General features: G+C 51.1%; 1 protein-coding gene across 7 annotated transcripts in view; it reads right to left on the bottom strand.

Annotated features, from left to right (window-relative positions):
* Positions 1 to 9,705: 9,705 nt before the first annotated feature.
* Positions 9,706 to 27,891, bottom strand: part of rerea (arginine-glutamic acid dipeptide (RE) repeats a) — a 120,956-nt gene continuing 102,770 nt past the window's right edge. For 4 of the 7 annotated variants that reach the window (XM_030118716.1, XM_030118715.1, XM_030118717.1 and 1 more), the window contains 11 exons: positions 25,690 to 25,770; positions 16,623 to 16,785; positions 16,437 to 16,529; positions 15,792 to 15,991; positions 15,056 to 15,217; positions 14,862 to 14,975; positions 13,401 to 14,779; positions 12,293 to 13,314; positions 10,904 to 11,047; positions 10,634 to 10,814; positions 9,706 to 10,529 (listed from right to left, as the gene is read on the bottom strand). In XM_030118716.1, coding sequence (XP_029974576.1) covers positions 10,496 to 10,529; positions 10,634 to 10,814; positions 10,904 to 11,047; positions 12,293 to 13,314; positions 13,401 to 14,779; positions 14,862 to 14,975; positions 15,056 to 15,217; positions 15,792 to 15,991; positions 16,437 to 16,529; positions 16,623 to 16,785; positions 25,690 to 25,770 — 3,573 coding nt within the window. In that variant the 3' untranslated portion in view covers positions 9,706 to 10,495. Of the gene's footprint in view, positions 10,530 to 10,633; positions 10,815 to 10,903; positions 11,078 to 12,292; positions 13,315 to 13,400; positions 14,780 to 14,861; positions 14,976 to 15,055; positions 15,218 to 15,791; positions 15,992 to 16,436; positions 16,530 to 16,622; positions 16,786 to 25,689; positions 25,771 to 27,891 lie in introns of all 7 variants that reach the window. The other 3 variants (XM_030118719.1, XM_030118721.1, XM_030118718.1) reach the window with 2 other exon arrangements.

The raw sequence follows: 27,891 nt of genomic DNA, 5'->3' as shown, positions 1-27,891 counted from the left end.
GAAATAATCCCACACAAGCTCTTTTTATGTGACCGTGAGGGCATTTTACCAACGTTTGACCAAATATTCAGTTTCTGTGGTGTTCCAGGTTTTTGAATAGGAAGATAATACATTTTGTTTGAGTTTAACTCATTAAATTGAGAAGGGTCCGTCTGATTGAGTGACCTCGGTGTTGTTTGGGTCTCCTGAAGTGATGGTGGGGTCACACTCACACCACAGCTCCAGACGGGGTCCGCCCTCTCGGCCTCCGTCACCCCTCACCCTGCCCTCCTGTGAGCCGCTCACCTCGTCACACAGTCAAGTGTTTGGTTTGGTTTGTTTGAACAGTGGAGGCTCCCTGCAGCGCCGCCGCAGCAAAGACATGTCTGCTTTAACGAGAGGGGGCAGGCAATGCAAGAGACTGCTTTTACTGTCTGCTTTTTCATGCACACACACACACACACACACACCAGCAGCAGTTACCTGAGTTAGATGCTTCATGTTGTAGATTGTTAGCAAACCTGCCACACTTCACTCCCACACAGTCACTGAGCTGTTTCTGTCAGCGGCGGCGTGTGGGAGAGCACGGCTGTTAGGAAACCCAGCAAAACACACACACACACAGTCATGTTTTTTTTATTAAAATGTTTTCAGCTCTGAAATGCACAAACATGTCTTGTTCAGAGTAAAATTCAACCCAACAAGTTAAATCTACCAAAACACAGGAAAACACCAAACACATGAAAATCAGGTCTTAATGAGGCAGTGCTGTCTGCCCCCCCATACACACACACACACACACACACACACACACACACACACACACAGAGCCGTATCACTGTTTACACATCTTGCAGCTCATGTATGCTCAGACTAACTGTGCAAACTGCAATAAAACCAGCATCAGTTGGTGTGTGTCCACAGCAGCTGGTGATTTTATGAGTATTCAGGCAGCGTGGAGATAGTGTGTGTGTGTGTGTGTGTGTGTGTGTGTGTGTGTGTGTGTGTGTGTGTGTGTGTGTATGTACCCACAACATAGGAAAACCAGGCACAATGTCATTTGTGGGGACATTTCTTGGGTCCCCATGAGGGGAAACAGTGTTTTCTTGGCCATGTTGTTGTTACTGAAAAAAGTGAAAGTGCAAAAACATTTCTTTAGGGCTACGCTTTGTTTTGTTGTGGGTTAGGGTAAGGGTCAGGGTTAGGAGTTAGACATGAATGGGAGTCAATGGAAGGTCCCCACAAGAGTGGGAAACCCAACAAGTGCGCATGCGTGCGTGCGTGCGTGTGTGTGTGTGTGTGTGTGTGTGTGTGTGCAAAGGATCACATGTTTGCCAGAGTTAATTAGTTTTGGGTTAATAATCTGATCATATTCGCAGGCAGCAGTCGAGCACTTTGCCAAATCAAATAAAAAACGCTCCCGGCAGAAAATTTCAAATTAGTTCACTTATCATTCGCCTGGGAGGGGAAAATGAAAATCTACACTTTTATTTCTCATTTTTATGTATATATGTATATATATGTGTGTGTGTATATATATATATATATATATATATATATATATATATATATATATATATATATATATATATATATATATATATATATATATTTAAGTGAATGGAACTTTTGTTGTTGTTAATTTTCTGCAGCTGCCTTGGAGTTTTCATTTATTTTTTATTTGATTTTTCAGGAGGCGTGATGCACGTGAGGCTCCAGCAGAGGGCGCTGTGCTCCACTGTGTGTCTGCAGCCAAACACACTGGCAGCAGATGTGGCGGGGCTGCAGAGCCCCCTGCAGAGGGCGGCCTTCTCAAGCACCTTCAGCAGAAAAAGCCTTTGTAATTCACCATTTTCTGAGTTCACAGCTCACACACAGAAATATCACTAACAACCAGCGTGACACACACACACACACACACACACACACACACACACACACACACACACACCAATAAGACAATCAAATATAAGAGTGAGAACAGACAGTGGAGGTTTAGAGCGGTGAAGCGGTTTGCTGCAGCCGGTCGGAGCTGCTCGCTGCTCTTTGTTCTAACCAGAGCATATGCCACAAGCCCTCACTGCTTTTCCTCAACAGCTGCTAAACCCATTAACTCTGCAGCCAGCCGCCGGAGTGGAGGGGGGGGGGGGGGGGGGGGGGGGGGGGGGGGATTAACTCTGCACAGTTCCTCCATAACCCTCCAGAGAAATGTTCAACACGAGCACAGATCATCGGGACGACACGTTTCTCCAAATCACTGCATGTTTGGATCACATGAGGGGAAACGACCCCCTCCACCACCACCGCCGCTACACTGTCACACACACACTGTACAGCTGATGTTGCTGTTGTCGTCGTAACAAAGTCTTTTAGTCGATGATCTCTTCCTGTGTTTTCTCTTTTACATTTTCTCATATTTAGATGTGTTTGTGTGTTTTGAACAAAAATCTAATCTGAAAACAACAAACAGCTCTTATTTATATTTTGACCTTTGACCTGTTGAAACGTTCAGCCAGGTTAAGTCGCTCGGCGTCACCTTGACAGACACAGATGACACACACCTGAGTGTGTGAGCAGCTTGAGGAGGAGGTATAATCTGGAAAACACCATTTTCCTCTCTCTGGGCTCAGATTATATTCTCGATATCAGCATGACGTTACGCAACACATCGGCCTTAGTTACGATTACGGAGGGGCAAACAATGTGGAAAATTCAGACCATAAGGGCTTCTCAGTAGATATTTATACAGTTATTAAAACTTTTAGCATGTTGCTGTCTTGTAGAACAAGTTTAGTGTTGGTCACTGGTGCCGGGTATGGCCTACCAGTATCAGGATGGGCTGAAGCCTGAAGCTTTATCAAGATATCAGGCAAAGCTTAACATGTAGGGCTGGATTTGTGTGAAGCACACAGCTGATTCCTGGCTAAATAATCCAAAACAATGGCCTAGTTTGGGATATCCAGATGTGTACCACTACCTCATCAAAACTCCTGGTAAGTACAAATGTTGCTATAAAAAGTGTCTATTTAAAAAAATCTCATTTGACCAATGCAGTTTGATTAAAATGAGGACGCTAACAAGCTAGCGTTAGCTCGCCTGCTAGCGCTTGCTTGTTACCGCTGGGGTCTAAGATTAGACTCCAGACCATCCAGACCTAGTACATTTTAAGAAATATGCTTGGATAGATCTATAAAGTTATAAACAGCTGATAAATTACAGTATAAACACAAAACTGTTGACAGACCTACAGACCCCAGAATAATCTGGGAATTGGATGTTATGAAACAAACTAGATTTCTTACCTGCTACAAAGTGTGCAGAACAAACCTGTGTAGTCCGATTTCGGTAGCCACAGTTTTCCCGGTGTTCTGCTGGTATTGTCGGCGGTTCTGTTTGTAGCCAGCAGCCATTGTCTCCTCCTCTCTGGTTCAGTAGCTTCGCTTGGTATCATATAAAAGGACAAGTGAAACTGCCGAGCTACAATGTTGGTGCAGTTGGACACACAACAATTCTTCGCCATCTTTTATATATCTATATCTCTCAATCTACAACAAATATTTAGCGAGAACAAACTCCACACAAAAAATACTTCGCGTCGCTAGCAGCAGTGTGTGTGATTGTTTGCCCCTTTGCACTGGTTGCTAAGGCCCGCGCATACCCGGATGTGTTTAGTGGCCTGGATGTCCGTGTTCGAGAATTCTCTGTTCTGGTTCATGTTTAATCTGAGAGCAGCCGGACTGTTTTCCTTCTCATATTGATGTTTTCAAACGTAGTGCAGAGGAAGCAGCTCAGATCAGTGTGTTTTGACCTCATGAACTGAGCTCCGGAGCGGCGGCGTGCATTTAAACGCCCTTTTTCCGCCGTCTCAGCAGGTTTTGTCCTCTGCCCGCGGCCAGCGACAAACCGGTCAACCGACTCGCCATCGGTCTCACTCCAGAGACGGCGGACAGGCCAGGAAACAGGTGAGGAGCCGTTTACTGCTGAGATTATTCAGTTCTGGTGCTGCTGCCACCGCCAGACCAGGAGGCTCTCGTGAAGCAGTCGGCGTGACGGGCCAGGTTGATATGGGTCGAACCGGGTTGATCTGGGTCAATCCGGGTCGATCCAGGCTTGATGGGGAGTTTGAGCCTTCAGGAGTTTTCCAGTGTCCCGCAGCCACTGAGACTCCAGCCATAATAAGAGACAATTTTCCTTCTGACATGTAAACCATTGGTCCTTTATCTCCCAGTAAACACAGCAAAGCCCTCCAGCACACAATCAACAACCCCCCAGAAACGCTGGACTGCTGGACATTCCCACAGTGTATCAGAGGTCCGTTATCATTCTGACATTTCCAATACAATGAGTCATTCATATAATCTCTTCGGTCTCACAGGAGTCCAGTAATATCTTTCTTTTATCTCATTTTGTGTAAATTTGCCTCTACATTCAATCATGCATTTTCCACATTGTGAAATCATTTTCGTCCATTCCTCATTCCCCAAAACATCCCCAAAGTCCATTTCCAATCAAACCTTCAGATTTTTTAGCACAGTACTGAGTGCAGAGTGCATTCTTCTGTAGAATATTCAGGCTCTGTGAAGGCGAGGTGGCAAAACCAAAACCAGCCAAATACTCCAGAATATGGTTCTATCCTGTTTTTCAGTCTGGTGATTAAACACAATTCCTTATCTGTAGATATTTCCTCAGAATTATTCCACTTTTCCAAATCAACAAGTTTTTTGTTAGAGTAAAGTTTCATTGTACCATCAAGTGAGTTTTTGAGTGATTTGGGTCTTTCAATAAAACCAGTATGTCGTCTGCATTAAAGCAGCGTATTGTCTGTCGATGATCCAGTCTTCCTAAACTCAACCTGATCTGTATGAATGAAGTCTGGAAAAAGTTTTTCTAAACCAGTTGCTGGAATTTTATGCTTCACCTGATTTTCTTTTTAGAATAATTTAATTAAAATAATAATCCTGGGAAACTATTGTAGGTTGCTGAATCACACTGCCCCCTACAGGAGACCAGAGGTATGCGGCCTGACGACCAGCAGAAAAGTTAGTAATTTCCTACCAAACAAAGTTTTTCTGGAGTCACAGAACTTCTTTGATACTTGTTTAAGCTGCAGTGGAGAAACTGGCCAAAGTATCCATCAGGTGTCTTAATCTGTTTGGATTAAATAAACATCCATATATCTGTGACTGAAACTGAAGACAGGAACTCATTTTTAAAAGGTTTGAATGGTACGAATATGGAAGCACTGGGAGAATAAAACACGTGTGTGAATCAGAGATCAATGTGAACGTGTGTGTGTGTGTGTGTGTGTGTGTGTGTGTGTGTGTGTGTGTGTGTGTGTGTTTTCTTTTCTTTCCGCCTCTGGAGCTGAAACATAAACTGTGACAGTGAGAGCAGAATAACATGCTGCTGACTCCCAGCTCAGCCGTCACTTCATGGAAAATGCATGAAGCTCCTGCACACCGACTCCAGCTCACATCTGAGACACACTGTCTGTTTACAGGCTGACAGGCTGTCACGACTCCCAGTCCAGATTCTCCTGGTCCAGGTCCAGGTCCGGGTCCAGATTCTCCTGGACTTGGTAGTTTTGGAGTTGACAGTCACAATAACAACATCTGTCCATGTTATTGTCTCCAACATGAAAACTACAGCTCTTTCAGTGTTTCCATGTAAACGGACATTGTTTTCAAAACGTGTCTGTGTAAAAGCAAAACTTTCCTGACATAAAAACACAGAAACAACAAGTTTTGACTTGAAACAGGGCTTTAATCTGCAGTCTGAGGAGCAGCCTGGACAGAATGCAGGAGTGTGTGTGAGAGTGTGTGTGACTCTGACAGAGCGCAGACACGTCGCAGGGCCCGAACCAGGACTCGGCGAGCGGCGAGCGGCGAGCAGCTCTGCCAGCTGCGTGCTTTATGACAACACATTAAAGAGGAGCCGGGAAGTCTGGCGTGCGAGCTTTGCATTGTCTCCTCTCTGCCAACACGGAACCCAACCTGGCACGCCGTCCTGAACAAAGCGTTCCCACCACGGCCACGGCGGGCTGGAAATCCAACCCCACACAATGGAGACGCAGCCAGACGCTGTGTGTGTGTGTGTGGGGTTTGTGGCGGGCGTCAGCAGAGGCCTCCTCAGGGCGTTTATGTGTGTGTGTGTGTGTGTGTGTGTGCAGGGAGAGGGTGAGGAATGCACAGACCGGGCCAGTGGCCGAGCTGCTGCTGCAGAAAGGGGAGAATCCAGATCGGCTATGACAGGAATGTGAGCAGGATATCATTAGAAGCATGGGAGCTGCAGACCGAGCCTCAAACACTCAGCAGGCCCAAACAGATAAACACACACACACACACACACACACAGATGGGGTTTAAAGTCAATGGCTGCAGCCTGCACAGAGGACAGCAGGTATGCGGCGCTGCAGGATTCCTCTCTAATCCCGAGAAAGCGAGAGCAGGAGTCACAGGACGGCTGCAGAAAGTGCACAAAGTAATCAGATTACAGCAGGGAGAGCTGCAGGGGCGGGCGGAGGGAAGCAGGCATGCTCCGCCTGAGGGTGCATGGGAAAAGTGTGAAGATCACAAATTATTCTCAATACAATAAATCAATAGGTGTGAGTGATGTAAGATCGTGGAATAATTTAGCATGAAGGTTATACAACATATTAAAAAAAAAAAAGAAAAGCAGATTGGAAGCTCCAGAAATCCTGCAGCCAACGGCGTGACAAGTTTCTGCCAACAACTTTCTGGAGAGAAAAACTGCAGCAGATCAGATTTCCAACCACATTTATACTTCTCTAAAAGTGAGCTAAAACTCAGGGAAAAATTTGGATTGTCGTCATTCAGAAGGTTTTTATTTGTTTCCTTAAATCCTCTGCAGGCGTTTTGAGCTCACACTGGATTAATGTGTTGACTGTTGCTCCATCGCTTCCCTCATCCAGCAGCACGCCTCATTCTTTTGTTTTTAACTTCTCTGGTTCTGTAAATACACAGTTATCTGCATAGAGGGGAGACCTGCAGCTGTGCAGCCAGATGTGAACAAAGGTCATGCAAATAAAATTAGTTTCAGTTTTCCTGCCATCAACCGATTTTCTTTTATTTTTACATTCTATGAGGAAAAAGGAGATAAAAAAAAAGGTAAAATAATAAAATTAAAGCTAAAAAGGCTAAAAAGCTAAATAGAGTGAGAGGCTGTAATACTTCAAAATAAATTTTCAAAAATTTTTGAAATCAACCAAAGCTTGAAAAAAAAAAAAAACAAACAAACAAAAACAAAATGAAGGTAAACCGAGATGGTAAAAAAATCCCAAAAAATTCTTCGACCGCATTTATATAATGGTATTTTCTGGTGGAAACAAAACTTAACACGTTGTGTGCCTGTTTCTATGACGACGGCGCTCGGAGGAACTGAAAACACTCCGTGTAAAACAGGGAAAACACAACTTTTCTGAAACTCTGCCGCTGCTCATGCTCACCGCAGCCTTAGTAGATGGAAATCATGTCGTTTTCAGTGTTTCTGCCGTTTCCGTGGAAACAGGCATCTCTTTCAGAACGTTTGTGGAAACATGAAAACTTAAAAATGCAGGTAAAAAGACGACACATGTAAGTTTGGTTTACTAAATACAGAAAATCTATGAACTATCATCATCGGCTGTTATTCTTTGTGGAGTTTGCATGTTCTTCCTCGCAGTTCTCAGCTGTGTGACTTGTTGTCCTTCCTGGTGTAGCAGGTGTGTTCGTTGCGTCGACTCCGACCTCGGGTGGAAATAAAAAAAGTCTCCCCGCCGCACAGGCAGCAGGACCTTGGTTTAACCTTTAACCTTTCCTGGGAACACGACGGCTGTCTCCCCGACATAAATATTCAGCGAGACGCCGACGTGAGGAGAGCTGGAAACAAACTGAACCGGGGAAATTCAGATCATCTGCATGTCGGCTTAATTGCCTTTTTATGAGATTGGTACAGCTGAGCTCCATTTAGGGTTTGAAAACTACAGTTTGTTCTGGAAACGAGAGGCTGCAGGTCCAGATGTGAGGAAGAGGAGGAGAGAGGAAAAGGAAGATGGAGGGAGAGGACCAGGAGAGAGAAAGAGGAGGAAGAAAAGGGACAAGGGAGGGAGGAGACGAAGAGGAGGTGGAAGAGGAGAGAGAGGATTAAAAAGAGGAAGAGGATGGAGAAAAGGAGGAGGAAGAGGAAAAGAGAGGAAGAGGAAGAGGAGGAGCGCCCTGCCTCCATGTCGGAGACCTGCTGAAACAAACGGAGCAGCTGAAGATGTTTTGCTGTAGAGAGAAAAACAGATTTGCGGATTCAGCCGGAGGGAAACACGGAGTGTGATGAGAAGGATTTGAGTTGACACGAGTCGCAGTCGCTCCGTCTCCTCCGCTGAGGAGGAGGAGGAGGAGGAGGAGGAAGAGGAGGAGATGAATTATTCAAGCGGCTCTGCCTCCGACGTCTGCCGGAGCTTTACGAGGAGGTGAAGGCGAGTCGGCAACAACAAGCTGCGCCTCCTCCCGAGGAGCCGTCACATGACAGCACCCACCGCCAGCCCGGAGCGGCGCCGGAATAATGGCTCCTCTCAAAATGACAGCCGCCGCCACCGCCACGGCGCAGCATCACACACACAGAGAGACACACACTCACACACACACTCAGCCTGAGGAGGTGTTTCCTTCTGCCTCAGCTCAGCTTTGATGTTATTATACCACAGCGGTGCAATATTCACTACCTGCTGCAGCGGCGTCTCTTCAAGCCGCCGGGCGGAGGAAATGAGAGGCTGGAGGGGGAAATAAGAAAGGCGTTCTTCAGGAGCGCCGCCGCCGCCGCCGAAGCAAAAACCAGAAACAGAGGCAGGTTACACGGACGAGGAGAGGAATGGAGACGGAGGCGCTGCTCTGTGGTGTAACTTAGTCATTTATTTTAATTCCACAAATTTTTCAAAAAAATTACAAAATACTCAAATGGAGAGAACACAGGACTCACAATTCTTCTTATTATTCTACTTTTTGTTTACATTGTGTCATCCCATGGCGACTACTCATATATACAATAAGCTTCGAGATACCAGTATATATATAAATCTTAGCAGTCAGAATGTACATTCTGCTATTGCCGCTTTGAAACAAGAAGCTAAACCATTGACAACACTTAACATCAAAGGTTCCGGAGACACGAAAAGAGGGGGTCAGAGGCGAGGGCGGGGGGGGGGGTCGTCAAGGGGGATGATGATGACGATGACGATGAAGGATGGGGGCGGCTGAGAGGAGGCGGGGCCTCGAGTGTGCCGAAGCGGTTTTGTTTATTCAAACGTGGGGGTGTCAGTGCTGCGGGGCGATATGGTCGCTTTCTCTCCCTCCAACGGTGGAAATTAAACTTAAACAGTTTTCCTGGGCGTCCACGACAGTCAAACAGTCTTGCGGGAGTCGTGTCATGGCTACGGGACGAGTGGCAGGGGGGGGGGGGGGCGAGGGGGCCGGCGTGCCTGGCGGCGCCCTCTCGAGCCTCACAGTGAACAGTATTACAGCCGGGGCGATGGAGGGGGGGTGGAGGGAGGAGGAGACTCACGAATATTCACAGAACGATCTGAAGGTTCTGCACGGGCGCGAACGTCCAGGTCCTGACGCTTCAAAACAACCTCCAGGCGCCCAGACGACTCAAAAAAATAAAAAAAAAAACAAAAAAACATAAGAAGTCCTTAAAAGCAGTATAAACAACAGAAAGTTGGCTTTGAAAACTCATTTCTAAAAGCTCGAGGATTCTCCTTCAGTGCAAAGTTGGTTCTTCTCGATACTCGGCACTCCACAGAAGTGTCAGCGACTACCGAGTCACTTCAAGTGTCTTCGGACTCAACGCGCGGAGTTTTACACATTCTGACGAACGGATGAGGCGGGCGTGACGTGACGCGACGCGACGTGTGTGTGTGTGTGAGGGACAGACTGGCGGACACCGGTAATGCCATGGCGGCTCCCCTCTGAAACAAGGGATAATGCTTCAAAACTATTGGAGGCTGAAACGACTTGAGTCCACACCGAGGAATAATAATAATAATTATAATAATAATTATATGTTTATATATACTATGTACAGACTGGAAAACGCCATGCGGTAGCTTCTCTTAAAATTATGAAAAACCTCCAACAATGTATTAAAATAAATGTTGAATTTAAGATAGCACTTGTTATTTCTGACCGGTCGGTTGGTTTTTTATTTTTCTCGTTTTTTTTCTCTGGGTAAGCACAGTGTCTCGTTCTAGCACCTACAAAAGAACGTCGGGAAGCGTTTCATGCGGGAGTCGAGTAACGACGTCGTCACTACCGGCTAGATACCAAAGGAAGTCCTGGAAAGTAAGAACAGTAATAATATATAAAAAAACAAAACAAAAATAAAAACAAAAAGCAAAAGAAGTCCTGGACAGGAACTAAAAGAACATCAGGAGGATTCTCAGACGATCCACTTGGCCTTTTCCTGTTCTTCGAAGCTGGGTGTGTTCGCAGGACAGCTCTGTATCCGCCGCCGCCGGGCGCCGCCTCCCTCACAGCTGCTTGTCGCTCTCCTTTTTCAGCCGGCTGGAGGACAGAGAGAAAATCTGGGGTTAGTGTGTGTGTGTGTGTGTGTGTGTGTGTGTGTGTGTGTGTGTGTGTGTGTGTGTGTGGGGGGGGGGGGCCCGGACCTGTAGTAGTCCTCCTGTCCGGGCAGCGGGCCGCCGTGCATGTGGTGGTGGCCGTGCAGCCACTGCTGCTCCATGGCGAGCCGCTGCAGCTCCGCCGACTGGGCGTGCATGGCCTGCAGCTGGTGGGCGGCCGACATGGGCGGGGGCAGGCCGCCGGGCAGCTCCCGCGGGTACGGGGTACCTGGAGGGGGGGGGGGGGACACGCAGAGGGTGAGAGCTCCGCCCGGCGAGCCGGGCCGGACGGGGGCGGGGCGGCGGGCCGAGGCTTACCGAACACCGGGTGGCGCAGCATCTCGTGCTCGTGCGGCGGCTGGCCCAGCAGCGGGTTGGGGATGGCGCCGGGCGGGTAGGGGAAGCGGGCGAGGTGCGGTCCGGCTGCCAGGGGGTCCACGGCCAGCGGGTGGGCCCCGGACCCTGGAGGACACACAAGACATTCACCACCACCTTCTGGGTGTCAGAGTCGTAGGGTCAAAGGGCACTCATAGCAACACTGTGTCACGGTCAGTGACACACACTCTGATGTTACTCCTCTCAGAGCTCACCGCAAGAGTGACTTTAACTTCCAATCTCGGCTCACGGCGCCGATTTAAATCAATTTAGAGTCTCTTTATTCACTCTTTACAGCAATGAGGGAAGTGAAACATTCAGCAGATTCAGTTCATCAAGACATTTCATCAAACATGCAGCGTTTCTGGTTACAGAAACAAAATCTCAATGACAAATAGCTCAAAGTTTAAATGACTAAAACAACTATACAGACAGTTTTTAAGGTTTTACTTAACAGTCAAAGCAGAATAGAATAATATTCACACAAAGAGATCTTACATTATTAAAAATATCAAACATTAAACATATTATTAACATGTTAAACATTCATATGATGTGTGTGTGACATTAAAAAACAAGTAAACTCAATGTGATAAACTGTAGTTTGGTTAAAGTGTGAAACCTAAAGTCACAGTTCGAATAAAAGACATTTTAGCTCCAAAAACAACATTTTGTCTCAGGAACCGTTAAAGCGACGTTTTTAGTGACAACGTATCGCTATTTTGGTTCAGTTTGAGAAAAATTTCATGCGTGGAGCTTGTCTGTTTCCATGGAAACAGAAAAAAAAAAATCGCTGAAAGCGACATTATGTTCATGCGGGGCCACTAGTGGACGCCGTTTGTTTTTGTAATGAAATCAAACAAAGAACAATATAAACATTAACAATGTGAGTACGGAGAGTTTTCATAAAGTTGCGTTTTCTCCCATTTACATGGAGACAGTCGGCATCTGCAATGATTTTTACAGGGAGGATGTCAGGGGTTTCAAAACATTGCTCCTTCCCCCGTTTCCATGGAGACAGAGTGTTTTCAATAAGTCCCACTTCGGGAACCATTAACCAAAATGTTGCCAAACGTTGGTCGTGTAAAGCGGGACTCGACGCGGCAGTACATTATTTGGGTCTTTTACGTTTTAGTGAGACGCAGCTGACAATGAGTCTGCTGTGTTCTAATGTAGCAACTAATTCTTAAAGTACCAATAAATTATAACAGTGTCTCTAACACACTTTAAATGTTTGGTTCTGTAGTGTGTGTGTGTGTGTGTGTGTGTGTGTGTGTGTGTGTGTGTGTGTGTGTGTGTGTGTGTGTGTGTGTGTGCAGGGCTTTCGTTCACCTTGGTGGAGCGGGTCTTGCTGGTGCAGGTGGAGGTGGGAGTGGATGTGCGAGTGCTGGTGGTGGTGCGGCGTCACGTTGAACATCTGCAGCCGGGCGATGGGGTCGTTGGCCACGGTGGCCATGCGCTCGGCGTGCAGCCGCTCGGCCGCCAGCCGCTCCGGGTAGCTCATCTCGGGCCGCAGCTGCGGCCCCGCCAGCGCCAGCCGCTCGCGCTCCAGCGGGTTGAGGCCCGGGTGGAAGGAGGCGAAGGGGTGGGGGCCGGCCATGGGGGGCAGCGTGATGGCGCCGTGCCGGGCGAAGTGCTCCATGGGGTTGGTGGAGGGGTGCAGCGCGTCCATCTCCGGCGGCTTCACCTCGAAGCCCGGCTTCATCCGCTCCCGCAGCTCGCGCTCCCGGATCTCCCGCTCGCGCATCTCGCGCTCCCGCAGCTCGCGCTCCCGCATGGCGGGGTCGGCGTTGTACAGGCTGGGCATGTGGTAGGCCAGCAGGGGGTCGGCGGGGTTCAGCGACATGAAGAAGGGGTGGTTCCGGTTGGTGGGCGACATGACGTGCGGCCGCGCGTACTCGCTGAGCGTGCGCAGCGCCGGCGTGTCGGGGCCGATGTACGGAGGCACGGCGGCTATCGTGGTGGGCGGGCCGTCGAACGGCGGCCGCATGTGGGCGGGGCCGGTCATCTGCGGCTCGCCCATCCGGCCCTCGTGGGAGGAGCTGGAAGCTTTCTGCGGGCGGAAGAGAAGACGTGTTGAGGAACAGAGAAAACCCTGAAGCAGAGAAAGAGAAGACAGACGGCCGCTCACCGCCGCTCGCTCCGCCTCCTTCTCCCGCTCACGCTCTCGTTCTCGCTCCTTCTCTCGCTCCCGCTCGCGCTCCTTCTCCTCCCGCGCCTTCTGCTCCGCTTCTCTCTTGGCTTTCTCCAGAGCTTCCTCCCGCTTCTTGGCCAGTTTGGACGAGGCGAGCGGCGTGAAGTAGAAGTCTGTGCGGGCGCAGGAGTTGTAGCCGCGGTCCAGGTGCTTGTAGAACCTGCAGGACGAAACACAAACAGTGAGTGAAGAGTGCGAGCGTTGAGTGGCGCTCAGCGGTTCACAGCTCAGGCGGCTCACACTCACCGTGCCGACTGGCTGGCGTGGCTGGGCGTGTTGACCACGGTGGGCTCGGGGGAGGGGCTCCTCTGCGGGGGAGGGGGGCTCTCCGGCTCCTCCGTCTCGTCCAGCGGCTCCTCTTTGATGTGCACGGGCGGCAGCGCCTGGCCCGGCCCGGCGCACGGCACCGAGGCGGGCAGCGGCATGGAGATGGACGAGGACGCGGCGGAGGACGGCGGCGGCGGCGGCTGCAGGCCGGGCATGGGGGCCGACGAGGAGGGAGGGGGGCCGGTCGGAGGTAGAACTGTGTTGAAGGGGTGCGAGGAGAACGGCGGCTGAGGCGGTCCGTTGGGGTGCGGCGCCGCCGCCGAGGGCGGCAGGGGAGGGGCCGGGGGAGGCTGGTGGCCGGCCGACGGCGGCAGCGTCTGCGACTGCGTGAGGACCGGCGGCTGCGCCGGCGGCGGCTGCAGCTGCTGCCCCTGGGGCATCAGCTGCAGGGGGGGCGGGTGCGCCGAGGGCGGGTGGTGATTGGATAAGGAGCTGAGGGGCTTGAGGGCCGGCGGCGGAGGCAGGTTTGAAGGCATCTGAGGAAATGGCGGCGCGGACACGTGGGCGGGGTGCTTGTGGGACTGGGGCGTGGGCATCTGAGGGATGGGCGTGGTGGGCGGGGGCTTGATGTGAGGCATGGACATGGGGGCGGGGGGTAACGGCTGCTCCCGGGGAGGCTGGCCTCCGCTCTGAGAGGACGACTGCGACTGGGGGGAAGGCGAGTGAGGCCTCTGCTGCGATTGGCCGGAGACCGGCGGGGGCGGGACCTGAGGCGGGCCCACGGGGAATCCCTGAGGGGTGATGGCGAGCGGGTGGGGCGTGTGCGAGGGGCCGGGCTGCAGGGGGTGTGGCATGGGAGGCATGGGTCCGTGGTGCGGGCTGGGTAAGGACTGAGGAGGGACCGGCGGGCCGGGGGGCGGAGCCTGAGTGAGGGGCGAGTGCGGCGAGGGAAGCCTCTGAGGGTGGAGCGACGCTCCGGACTGGATCAGAGACAGGGGGCTCGCCTGGGGCAGCGGCTGGGGAGGTAGAGAGGCGGAGGCCGCGGTCGGTGAGACCTGCGGGGGCAGCGAGGGGGCCGACGTCGTGGGCGGGGGCGGGGCCAAGGAGGCGGCGCCGCCGCCCGGCTGGCACTGGATGACGGGCGGGTGCTGGCTCTGCAGCAGCTGCTGCTGCTGCGCCGACGAGTCCGAGTCGCTCTCGTTGTCGCGCGGGCTGGGGATGCTGGGCGAGGAGCTGCGGTTGTCCTGGTCGATGTCCTTCGGGTCGCTGCTCAGCTCCTCGTTGATGCTGCGTCCGTCAGAGCTCTCGCCCTCGCCTTCGCCCTCGCACTCCGACGGCGAGTCCGGCCGGCTCAGCTCCTGCCGGACGGAGGAGAGATTCGGCTGAGCGGCGACGCGCCGGAACGCGGGTCAACGAGTCAGACGCCGAGCGTAAACTCACCTGTGTCTTGGTCTTCTTGGCGCCGGTTCTCTCCGGCTCCTCCGTGTCCGACGCCCCCTTCTCCCGCTGCCGCTTGGCGCTCTTCATCGGTGAAGGAGCTTCTTCTTTAATCTTCTGCGGGGCAGAAGCAGCAGAGGAGTCAGTCAGGCTCACGGCTCGGTGTCTGTGTGTCTCAGTGACGGCGTGACGTCTACCTTGCTCGGCTTCTTCATGGAGTCCGTCTTGCTGTCGGTGCTGTCCGTGCTGGCGGCGCTGGGCGACGTGCGCCCGCTGGAGCGCAGGTCCTCGTTGGTTGGCGAGGCTCGGCCATCCGGACTGGCTGTCTGCTTCTTACGACCACTACGTAGCGTCGACATCTGTGGCGAGAGTCCAGACGACTGGGTTAACGTCAGAGGAACTGCTTCTGGAGGGTCAGGGTTCCCTGTACAGAATTCCACTGGCTTCTTTTGGATATATTCAATCGATTAGTCAATTTGTTGCGACCTCGAGAGAGGCTGAAAAATGCTAGAAATCATGAACCTGATGTGAAGGTAGATTTTATCCTGTTTTTAACGCTTTGTTATCAAACTTGGTGAGAGTCATGCAAAACTGATGTTTGCGGTAAATGAAACATGAAATCGCTCCTTCAAGTTTCAATCTAAAACCTCTTTTACACAATTTCACATTTCAAGAGAAAGGGCGAGACAATGCCTTTAAATTTTAGAAAACTGAAGCTCAAAACTGAAGTGTTGCTTTCATTAAAAAGGTGCAAACGGGGCCTAAACTGCAAAACATCCCAAAGATTTCAGGGGTTTTTGAGGACATGTTCAAGGAGAAGAGTTTATTACTGAATCATCTTTTTTGTTTTTTTTTTTGACTATTTGTCCTGCTCTGTGTCGCTGCGAGGACGAGCCTCCTGAGGCTGAGGACAGATGAGGAGCTGTGGCTCACCGAGCCTCGGTTCCGTCGGGTCCTCATGCTATGCTTCCCGCTGAGTCCATCCTCTTCCTCTTTGACAGGTTTGAACATAAATGGCGGCGGGTCCACGGGCTTCTCGATGGGGGGCAGCTCGCCGTACTTCTTGAAGTGGATGCGGCAGTCGGTGCACAGCAAGATGTTCTCGCGGCCCCCGTGGTGCCAGTCCTTGGAGGCTGAGGAAAGCCATTTACAGTTGTGAAATAACACACCAGACGCACAAACAACACGTAGAAATGATGTGACGGCCGGACGGCTCAAAAAAGATTACATATCAAAAAAGGGAGGACGATATATCCCCCGTCTCGGGACTATAGTCTCTGCCGATGTGCTAATGAGGCCTACACGGGTTAACACCACCGGGCCGGGGTTTATTAGCCACCCTTGTTGTGACGGCAGCAGCCGAAGTGTGATCAGATGGGAACCAGCTGTGTGGAGAGACGGGGAGGATAACGAGGCGGAGGGACGATGTGGGCTCACGTCCGATTTGATCAAATTAGTCCCGACATCTTCTGATGCCCATCTGTCACGCCGAGCCGGCGCGCGCCGATCCCGGGACGGGCCGAGAATAGCCCGACGAGCCCGAACGGCGGCGGAGAGGGAGGCGCGTGCGAGGCTTACTGGTGGTGAAGCAGTGGCGGCAGGCGTAGCCCTTCAGCTCCTGTTCGCTGTCTTCGCTGTCAAAGTCATCTTCGCTGGCCGAGCTGAGGTCCACTGCGGGGAGCACACACAAGACACACACACACTTCACACACCGCTCGGCGCAGCGCGGCGCGGTTCTCTTCACGGGAGAGGTCAGGTACGCACAGAACTCGCTGGAGGGCGGTCGGGAGGGGGTGTTGACGGGCGTGGAGGCGGTCCGCGTCTTGATGCGGCGGAAGACGGGCTGGCGGCGGTGTCGGCGGTGGGCTCGGCAGCTGGCCGCCTCGGGGGTCTTCTTCCAGTAGTAGTAGAACGTAATGAGCTCTCCCTGGAAGACGACCACGACAGAGAGAGAGAGAGAGAGAGAAGCGTGACATTAACTCCGAGTTCCCAGGTTTGATTCCCTTTGACTCCCCATCAGCTATAAGGATATTTTATCAGATTTGGTGAAAAAAAAAAAAAAAAAAAAATCCTTATCAAATCTTGAGTGGAAGAATATTAAGCATTAACAATGCGAGACTCAACGTGACACACTGCAGGAAAACACTGATATTGATCTCCTCGACATGACCAGCAGCAGCGCTTCAGATCAGCTGGTTTCCCCCGACTGACATGGAGATGAAGCGTTTTCAAAAAGCTGTGCCTTCAGTGGCTCTGAGCACCGCTGTCAAGTAAACCGACACCTGAAATGTAACCAAAGTTCTGCATTTTCACTTTCAACCGTTATTGTGTAAACATGAAGGAACTGAACTGAGCTGCCTTGTTGCAGACTGGATTCTCTACCTTTACTGTAGTTTGTCGTAAAAACTGCATTAAATGTAAAACCAGGAGAAAATGTTTTCTCTCATTTCACTGATTCAGCTGAGCTGCGATGAATCGTGGCTGCGGACCAAGTCGAGCTGCTTCGGCTGCTACCTTCAGAACCAGAACACGTGTTTGCACTGGGAAGAAATCCTCGCGTCGGCTTGCAGAGAGAAAACTGAATTAAAAGGATTTGAGGTCAATCTGTTGAAGTTGTTGAAAAATCGAAAAGCTGCTTCTGTGAAATATCTGCAGTCTGGTGGGAATGAATACGTGGAAAGCCCCCCCCCCCCACCCCCCCCATTAGCAGGCGGCGCGGCGTCTGGCGGCGGAGCGGGTCGGTCCACGCCAGGATTTGCAGTTGACTGGGCATGTTTGTGCTGCGGCCTGTCTGTCCCGGGATTAGGCAGGAGGCTGGCTGAATGCAGGGATATTAGGATCAGTGCAGCGGTGGCTGCCTGGGTGGCAGGAGGTTGAATGGGAACAAAAGAACATGTCAGGCGGAGCTTTGGCGCTACAAATAGGGAGTGAAATGGCTCCTCGCCCCTTCGCTGGAAGAGTCAATTGAACTTTAATCAAACATTCGGAGGGGCGCGCTCGCCGGCGAGCCGGGCGGATAAATCCAGTGTACAAAAGGCCGCCAGGAAATCAATACCCAGCTGAAACATTAACACATGCAATCGTGGAGCAGAAAGCACTTTGCTGAGGCAGCCTGTGCATATTAACCGCTGCTTCCCGGCCGCGCTCCCAACATGCAACTGCTGCAGACCGGCGGCAGGAGTCGTGGACGATTACGGCGTTTCCTGTGGGGCTCGGCCTCTCTCTCCTCCGCCGTGAGGCGTGACTCACTCCCCTCCGCCGGCCCCGCAGAGCCGTAGAGGCGCGGCGCGATCGGCCGTAAGTCACCTGTAATCTTTAAAGCCCAGAGGGCGCCCGGCCACCGCGCGGGTCGGTTAAACCGCCGTTCGACAGCTCGCCGGGTTTAATGACTATCGATTGTTTTCCCTTCCTCGCTTCGGCTGAGAAAGTCGACGGAAATTATTCACTCCGCTGGTCCCTGAAACGCATTAACAGCTTTTCGCTAATGTCGTCTATCAAACGGCGGTGAAAGTAACAACAGGGATTGATCTGATGAGGGATCAGGAAAGTTGTCTACAGGCTGATATTATTGGAAACGGCGAGCTAACTGCAGACCAGCCGCCCATTATCCCGTTATCACTCACACAAGTCGAGCCGGTATCTGACATTAAGGAGAAGTTAAGTCTTTTTCAATCACTGCTTTGATTGGCAGAAAGTGTTTGACTCAGTGGGCTCAGGCCATTTTAATAAGATCTGCCTTCATGTGGCTCTTAGGGGAAATTCATATCTCCTCCAGCCTGCAGGACTCCATCTTATCAGCTCAAACAGCGCTGCCAACATTTACTGAGGAGCTCAATGAAACTTTCTCACATTACAGGCTGAATTAACGTGCAGCGCCGGCAAAGCCCGTCGCTCGGATGTGGAGCGGCGCTCCGGCTCGCGGCTTCTGCATGAGCAGGGTGGATTCTCTACGCGCCGGAGCTTTCAAAACGCCAGAAACCAAGGCCCACTGACAGGAGGCTTCCAGTGAAAACGAAGCATTGATGCCTTCTCTTTTCAGAAAAGTTTCACGTTTACATCACGTTTTAAAAAAGATGAAATACTGTATTGAAATAGTGATAATGTAGTGTGTGTGTGTGTGTGTGTGTGTGTGTGTGTATTTGGGTGATCATCAGAACTTTGTCTTGGTTCTGTGAACGCCGCTCGCTCCCAGACTAGCCGGGAAGCTGCAGGTGCTCACAGAGAGTCGGCCGGCCTCCTGATGTGCGATCTAATTGAAATGTGCAGATTTGAAGTGCGGAGTGGCGCCGAGCGCCGGCTCCACTCCACGCCTAATGACTGTTCTCAGCAGCGCCGCTCTGCCTCCCCGCCGCACGCCGACGACGGCTGCACGGCCTCGACAGCAGCTTGGCAGGCGCGAGGAAAGGTCACCCTGCCTCTCCATCACTTACACTGTGTCAAGTACTATTACATTACGCCCGGGGTAATGAAAACATTAACTCAGGCCTTTGGATGGGAATTAACAGGTGCAACGATGAGCTGCTGCAGCCGGCCGAGGATGAAGAGAGGGAGACAAAAGGAGGCAGATCCACACTCTGACTGTACATCTGGGGCGCTGCGAGTGTCGAAGGAGCCAAAAAAAACTAAATTAAAAGAACCTGATAGTCTTAGAGTTGACAGTCACAGTGATAACAGCCCAACTGGACCATCTGTTTTACGCATGTTGTATTGTCGTACTGTTTCTATTACAAAAACAAACAGCAGCACCCTCTAGTGGCCCAGCATGAAAACTACACTGCTTTCAGTGTTGGCCGTTTCCATGTGTATGGACATCATTTCCAAAACGCTGCTGTGTAAACGCAAAACTTTTCTGAAATGACGACTTTTCACTTGAAGCGTTTGTTTAAACCATGTCTTCCGTACGAGCTGGGAAAAAGCCAGACGGACGGCGGCCCTCCGCCCGCCTGCTCGTCACGTCGGCTCCATCTCTCACACCGACGGCGGACTCTTCTCCGTCATGCTGCCATATGCCCACAGCGACGCTTTAACTTTCATTACCTTCTGCTTCGTGTTTGAGCAAAAGCGGCCGCTTCCTCCTGGAACGGCGGCGACGGGAAAGACAAACAGTTCGGTGAACCTGCGTCGGAAACAGTCCCGACAGTATCTTGTAGAAAGAAATTTTATGGAAAGGCTTGAAATAGAAATCTCGACAGGGCCCTGGCTTCCCGCGCCATAATTTTCTCCCCAGTGCAGTAAATCAGCGGCGAGCGGCACAGAGTGTGCTGCAGCTCCACAGAACATGAGATAGTGACAACATAAGCTCAGCATTATAAGGCCTTTTAGACTGCTTCCATCTGCAGGAGCTTTCTGGCCCGTGGATTATCCGACAAGGAAAGGGCTTACCCTGCTATCGCCACACTCAGGGCTTCCATTCCTGCTTTTTCCACTTAAAATGGTCGCCTGCATACGTGCGAGGCAGATGAAGAGTTCAAGATTATGTGCAGCAACGCTTCCTTCAAGTTCAAGGCTGGAAAACATGTCGGGAGCGTCATCCGCCGGCTTCCACAACACCACAACTGGCGTTTGTCGCTTCTTTCACAATCCCAGGGAAAAAAAAAAATTACATTTATGCTCCATTTTTTCCACCTCTGACCTGAAGTTACACGTTTGAGCTTCGTGATGTGAAAATGTAACGTTGGTCCATCAAACCGAGGTGAGCGAGCAACAGAGGGAAACGCCCGCCGACGATGGTTAACCGTCAAAACCGCTGCGGGGTGACTGCGGGTGGGACCGCCGGTCCAGGATCCTCCGCTGGGCTCGGTGGTCCGGCGTGCGCGGGCAGGGCCGAGGGCGAGCGGCTAAACTCCTGTATTTACACCCTCGGCCCCTCTCAGGCCCGGGCCTGAACAGATGGTTTCTGTTTTTCCTGGCAGATTTGTGACAGAGCCACAAAAGGCCCCTGCTTTGACATGAAGCCAAACGGTTAAGGCCGTTACTGGCAGGAGCAGGGGAAGGAGGAGAGAGCAGGGGAGAGCAGGGGAGGAGGGCCGGGAGGGCCGGGAGGGGAGGAAGAGAGGGCCGGCAGCCCGGAACAATGGACAATCAGCACTCCATCCAACCACAACACACACAAATAATGAAAAACTAGAAATCCGAGGTGGTTCAGCAGCCGTGGAGAGCAGCGGGTGTGTGTTTACAGCGAGTGTGTGAACATCCGACAGAGCGGCGAGAAGCTGGAGGAGACATGGCTTCCTCATTCATTCCACTGAGGTGGAACCAGAAGCAGAACTAGAGGCGCTGGACTCCCGGACTCATCAGGACCGCCGGGGTCCGGGATGAGGAGTCCTGCTTCTTCTTATGAACGACCTGAGAAGAATGAACACTACTGACGACCCTGAAATCTCCGGATGAAAGTGTTACGCAACTTTCTGTAAACACTTGGACTTTGTCTTCAGGTGGACGGGGAACACGCTGCTGCTGCCCGTGAGCACTAAGGCTGGAGTAAATCACTCTTCTGCACATGCTCAGTAGACGGACAATCAGGACCATGTTTTCCTACAGAGTGTCAGGACTCCCAGTCCAGATTCTCCTGGTCCTGGTTCCAGTCCAGATTTTCCCGGTCCTGGTCCTGGTTCCAGTCCAGATTCTCCTGGACTTGGCCGTATTAGAGTTTGACAGCCACCATAATAACAATCCAACTTGTTCGTCTGTTAATGAGAATGTCGCTGGACTCTCTTTGTTGATGTTTAAATCGTTTTGTTTTCAATACAAAAACAACCAACAGCACCCACTAGTGGCCCAACATGAGAACTGCATTGTTTTCAGCGTTTCTGCCGTGAAAACTGACGTTTTCTGGACTGTTCCCAGCAGGTTTGATGTAAAAACAAAAACAATTTTGGGCAGTATGGCCAAATTAAACTGAAACATTCAGTGTTTTGCAGCATGTCTATTTTGTAAATGTTGATATCACCGTTTAGGACGTTATATATAAGAAACAGGATTAAACATGCTTGGTTTTCCCCTGCAGGACGTCCTCAGGTGTAGATGTAAAAACCACCTTCGTCCCGGCGAAGCCTCAGAGGCGATGCGGCGAACAGTGAGTGATGGCGGCTGGTGCAGCAGCGCATGTGAGAGGCGGTTAAATAGACAGCGCTGCTTTTCTGCTGGAGAATGACTGAATAAGCTCTGCTTTCACAGGTCGGGGATGCACACGCTGAAGAATCAGCACTCGCGTTTTCACCGCTGTAAGCGCTTTTGCCGGTGAAAGCAGATTGGATGGCAACGGAGCCGATTTTTTTCCCCTTCTTTTTCTCCGCTGGAGGGTCGATGTTGCTCGCGCTGCTGATAAGCTAGTCCCCCGAAAAACCACAACATGAAGCCGACTAAAGAACTCAATTACACAGGGAGCCGGCGCTCTCCGGGCGGCGCCTATTAAGCTGAAAAAAAGATTTTGCCTACACTCAGCTGTGCGAAATTGCCCGTGGTCGGCTAAAAGAACATCAATGCGCGCCGGTCGAGCCTCTCCGTCAGCCGGCGGCTGTTTCCCTGCCGAAACAAGTTCCATCATTTAGCGAGCGGGGAAGCTGTCCTGTCACTCCGCTGACAGCTGCTGCCAGCCGGACCAGGCCCCCTCGTTTGCAGCTGGTTTAATTAGCGTTTGAACCCGGGTATTTATAATCGCGCTCATCCCCAAGGTTCTGGCTGCGGCGCTGAGGACATGGCAATGAATTCAATTTGACGTCTGTACAGATTGTACCGGGGCAAACATCTGCTGTGAGAGCGCCGTTCTCCTGTCGGCCATGCTGTCGATGACTGGGGGGGGGGGGGGGGGGGCGGCAGAGCGCTCAGCACATCACCTCCATTTCTCTGTTATTTTTTTTAAATGAAGCAATCCAGACATGCAAGTGACACCGAAAGAAACCCTGAGAAAAACAACCACGAACGACAACGAGGCGCTGAACCCGGAGAGCGAACGCAAACAGTCCGGCTCCGGAGGCCGGCTGCGTCCCTGAAATCGCTCCGATGTCGGCGGGGAGGGAGGGGGCTGGGCTGTTTGCTGTCTGACAGCGCCTGTTTAATCTGTGACGTGAGCACGAGCCGCCGCACGCTGGTTTCTCACCTGTGTTAGCTCTTCTGCCGCAGCACCTTTCTGCCCAAACAAAGCACAGAAATGTCTCTGTGGATCACTTCATGGTTTATTCCTTCTGCACGGGGCTTCAGTCGGTGTTTTAAATCTCAATAGCTTTATTATTCCACCAAATCGATAGCAGTGTCTCCCTGAAATCCTCCTGGTGCTAATAGACTTCATTATTTGAATTAGTGAAGGGATGAAAACCTCACGGTCGTGTCGTACTGGAGGATGTTTTGCTGTATAAATAAGCAGTAGGAAGAACTTTTATGTGAGCAAGAAGTAAATAAATTACGTGTGTGTGTGTGTTTTGTGTGCAATTTGAACTCCCTCATCGGACAAACACACAAACAGAGCTGAATACAATTTCAGGCATGAGTTGCCTTTGCAGAAATGTTTTTTGCTCAGTGATGCATATTTTACTTTGTGACTGGAGCACAGTGAAAAGAAACCGGTGGCTGGAAATAGTCGGGGATGATAGAACGAGCTCTCGTTTGAGCACTAATAAGTCAAGCGGCTGTGTTTGTGCGGCCTGTGCTCGCTCCTGTGTGGAAACACAGCTTCGCTTTCCAAAGCCCGTGTGCTGATACCCTCTGGAACAACAGTTTTAAGGAGATCCCTGAGAGAATATCGCCGTTATCTGCGATCTGCCTTTTCAGCATGTTTGGTTGTCGGGCGGCCGGCTCATGTTCCATGACGTCGTCTCCGCGCCGAGGGAAATGGTGGCAGCGAGAGCCCAGTTGCAGACGGTCAGAGGACACGCCCACTTCCCCCCTCCGGGCCTTTATGTGACTTTATATAAGGCATTCCTGAGTGCTAGTCAGGCCTGGTGTGTTTACACAGCGCTGGGTGCTTAGCCCTGGCACCGGCGCTTCCAGGGCTAATAGAGCTAGCGAGGAGGGAGGGGTGAACCTCTGGAGCCGTGGATATCTGCCCCGGGTGGGGGTTGGGGGGGGGCTCAGGGAAGGAGCAGAGCGGTTCTGCAGCTCGAGCCGTATTCTGATCGCTTGGCATGCAAGTGGGATGACTGTGAAACACTTGTGTGTGTGTGTGTGTGTGTGTGTGTGACTGGAGATAATGGGAAAAATCTGAAATATCTGGAGGTATTGTTGCGCTCCTGTTCCACAGATAGGATTTGAGAATGAGCAGGTAGGAAATAAATGGAGCTTTCCTCGGGGTATTGACTGGCACTCGCTCAGCCTTACAGCAAGAAAGCAAGTTCAATCACAAGCAAAGATTTTTCCTTTCCCCCCCCCCCTCATGCTTTTCAGTGTCTATCTCCAGCTAACGCCCATTCCTACCCCTTCTCCTCAGGTTGCTGCTTCCCTCCCCTCGCCTATCCCAGTCATCTTTTCATATGTTTAAAGGGCAGTTTATTTTCCATTTGCAGGGGGAAAATTAATCTTCCCCTGCTCTGTGGCGGTGGCAGGCCCAGATCCTGGAGGAGGTCTATTACCTCTCCTGCCAAGTCGACTCCCCCTCCAGGTTGAATCGCATTAATACCTTCTTTATGGCCAATCAGCCGGACGGCTCGTATATCTCAAAAAACCAGTAAAAATAATTGAAGAAACCTCTGCGAGGAAACGGCATTCACACACTTTAATGTCTTATTCAAGAAGTTCAAATTGGTTCTGAGGAATAAAACATGCAGCACAAAGGAGGCGACACTGAAGACTTCTTGAGTAAAAACATTGTGTGGCGTTTCAGGATTTTTTTTTTTTTTTTTTTTAAAGAGAGAAAGAGAGAACTGGGCCGGCCCGCTCTCACCTCGCGGCAGACGGCGAACACGACAAACACCTTTGATTTCTCTTTGATGGCTGTGTCAGCGCTGGATCGGCACACTTCCAGCAGGAACAGCAAGGTCTGCACTCTTTTATGAATCGCAAATGTATATCTGAGAATAATTTAGCAGCGGAGTCCAAGGTGCAAAAAGGGCTTTGAAATCACACTTTACAGAAGATCACAGAAAAAAAAACCTGAAATAAAAACCCTTCGGTATGGGAACAGGAGCGCCAAAGCGCCGCTGCTGTGTTTTGGTGTCAGTGTGGAGGTCGCACCCAATAAGGTCGACGGTGGTTAATCATTGTTCGGCCTGGATTTGACCCAATTTGTAGAAGACACGGGTCACAGTCGTTCAGCGGTGATTTAGAGAGGAAGCCTCGCTCCCCGACTCCAACGCCGCTGCAGAGTGTGAATGGGATTAACCAACTTCAATCAAACTCCTGTTCTGCACTGTCAAAACCCCGCTCGTCTGCCAGGAAGCTGTCTGAGAGACAGACGCCGCCGTGTCAGCGCCAGAAGGTTTGTTTACATCAGAGCGCGCTCGTCCAGTCCTGATTTTTACGATCCGAAAAGCCGAAATTGCTCCTGTCATCACGGACAGTCGGCACTCCTGGTTTTGTCGGAGGCTTCGTGTTTGTTTTAACGTGAGTGATAGAAGCAGGCTCCGCTCTGAAAACCCTCAGACAAATCACAACAACTTGTTTACAGCTGGCTAATTAATGTTCCGCAAGTAACTCCACCGAAGTACAGTTCGTCTTTTGCCTCCTCTGAAACCTGAATGAAGATCTGAGGATCCTGGCAGCGCTCCTTATCAATGAGGCCTCTGGACAAAAACCAGAATACGGCGCTCCAAACATTTTCTAACAGTCACAAACACACTTCAGCAAAAACAAGCACAACATGCAGAAAGAAGTGGCGGCGTGCCATTTCAAAGGCTCTTACCGTTTCTTTGTTGGGCAGCAGCTCTTTCCGGATCCTGAAGAAGTTTTTGCCGAACTGTCTCAACCCTTTAATGAAGCGCTTCTGCAATTTTTCACCGAGGAGAAAGAGAGAGAGAGAGAAAGAGAGAGAGAGAAGAGAGCAGTTAGTTTGTGTGAAGTCGACTAAAACTGCAACAGCAGGGCGATACGGCTCAGCAACTCCACAAAAAAGACAAAACATTGCTTTCAATCGGCTCTGAAGGGTAATTTAAAGGAAGAAAGAAGAAATAAAAAGAAGCTCTGTAAGCTGTTTAAACTCCGGGGCAAACGCACCGTGTCAGGGCAAAAACCGGGGAGGAAATGACAAGTGAGGCAGACGGAGACGCCGAGATCAGAAAACACAGCGATCTATTAGGAAAAACAAAACAAAAACCAGCCACAGCAGCACCGCGGCTCAATGCGCCGTTCATCTCCAGTGAAAGTTCAAAGTTAAAACCTAAACTTGGGAGCCGAAAAGCAAGAAGATGCCTCGGTGCGATTGTCAGGCAGCTTTAAAGCTGCAGTCTGCGAATCCTGACCTTTCAGAAACTACAGAAAACAAGTCGAAATGTGGAATTCAGACGTTCACTTCCACAAACAGTGATGTGACCTGAATATCACAGAAATCGCTACTTCCTAACAGTGAATTTAATCCGACATGAAAACCGAGCGTGTCGTCTCACCTCGACGGGAGCACAAACAGCCAGTCAAAAGCAAAAAAAAAAAAAAAAAAAATCTCAACAATCCCAGTACAGAGCCGCGGACGGCGAGCCGTAAAAAGCGGCGGCTGAAAACACTCACGAGCCGCCGAGCAGCAGATTTACTTTCTTGCTCCAGAGGCGAGCCCGTTCCACAGTGGTCTCAGCCGAGCGTTTCCACCAAGTAACTCCAGCTAAAAGCAGGGAAAAGTCCGGCGGGAGCTCGGCCCCGAGGTCCACATCCAGCCACAGGTAAAGGCTAAATCAGGGGGCAAATCCACCGCGGCTCCGACCGTACGTCGTCCTGTTTCTTTTTTTTTTTTTTTTTTTTAACAAGAAAGAAATAGCTTGTCACTCTCTGCTCTTCCACTACAAAGGGGAAGGCTTTACATGTGATCTTTCTGCAAGAGAGCCTCTGGTTCTCAGCAGGCTGGAAAACCTGAAGTGGAGTCCCGCGCTGCATGCTGGAGCTCATTCCAGCCTGTTCCCGGCCGTCCAGCACTGAGCCGGCGAGCATCGCCGCTCCAAACATCACACACACACACATACACACACACACACACACACACACACACACACACACAGCGGTTTCTCAAATCTGCATCTGAGCTCTGCGTTTCCTGGCGGTGGGGGGAGGGAGGGAGGGAAACGGCGGCGGTCCTTTAAGCGCTGCCGGAGCGGGGAATAAGCATGCAGCCAGGCGGAGAGGGGAGGCGAGCTGACACAGTTTGTGTGGAGAAAAGGTCTCGGACATGGTGGCAGGAGACAAGCGGCAGGGAAAACCCGACACGGAGCCTCCCCGCGCCGGCTCCCTCTTCCAGGCCGGGTACAGTCGGTTATGTAACCGCAGATTGTTTACATGCTCGGCTTCGGCGGGGAACAAAAGCCAAATTTACAAAAGTCACACAGCCGGCTGCAAAAACAAAACCTTTTCTCAGAGGCTGGCGGGGGGATTACAGGGAGTACGGATCTACCAGAGAGCGGCTGGACTCATCCTCACCCTGCAAACAAACTGCGGCTTTCAACATGCAGAAGACGAAGCACGCGGAGTGCACATCTACGTTCACCCGCACTGAATAATCCAACAGGTGAGGCCCGATCCGACGCTGAACCCCGGCTCGCCTGCAGCGGCTGATTAGCCAGTAGATGGAGCCGTCTGGAGCGTGAACGCCGGGCCTCATGTGAAAGAAATCTCCCACCACTGCAGGGGTGAAGGCCAGATTACCATGTGGACTGTCACTCAAACAGAACATGGGGACTGCTGCCGCCACACACACACACACACACACACACACACACACTCAAACTCACAGAATCAACATTACAGGGCCCGTTTGACAGGCGATGACAAAACTCTGTAAATAAGCGTCTCAAATGTGAGCTTTGTGGGGGAAGAAAGTGCAGGTTTTCCCAGGACATGTATAAAGTTAAGACCAAACCTAAAATAAAGGTGTGTTTTTAGGAGCTGCCAGGTTGACATGGAGCGT

Source organism: Salarias fasciatus, chromosome 20 (genome assembly GCF_902148845.1).
Source record: "Salarias fasciatus chromosome 20, fSalaFa1.1, whole genome shotgun sequence".
Lineage (NCBI taxonomy): Eukaryota > Metazoa > Chordata > Actinopteri > Blenniiformes > Blenniidae > Salarias > Salarias fasciatus.
This window is presented reverse-complemented; position numbering and strand designations above follow the sequence as displayed.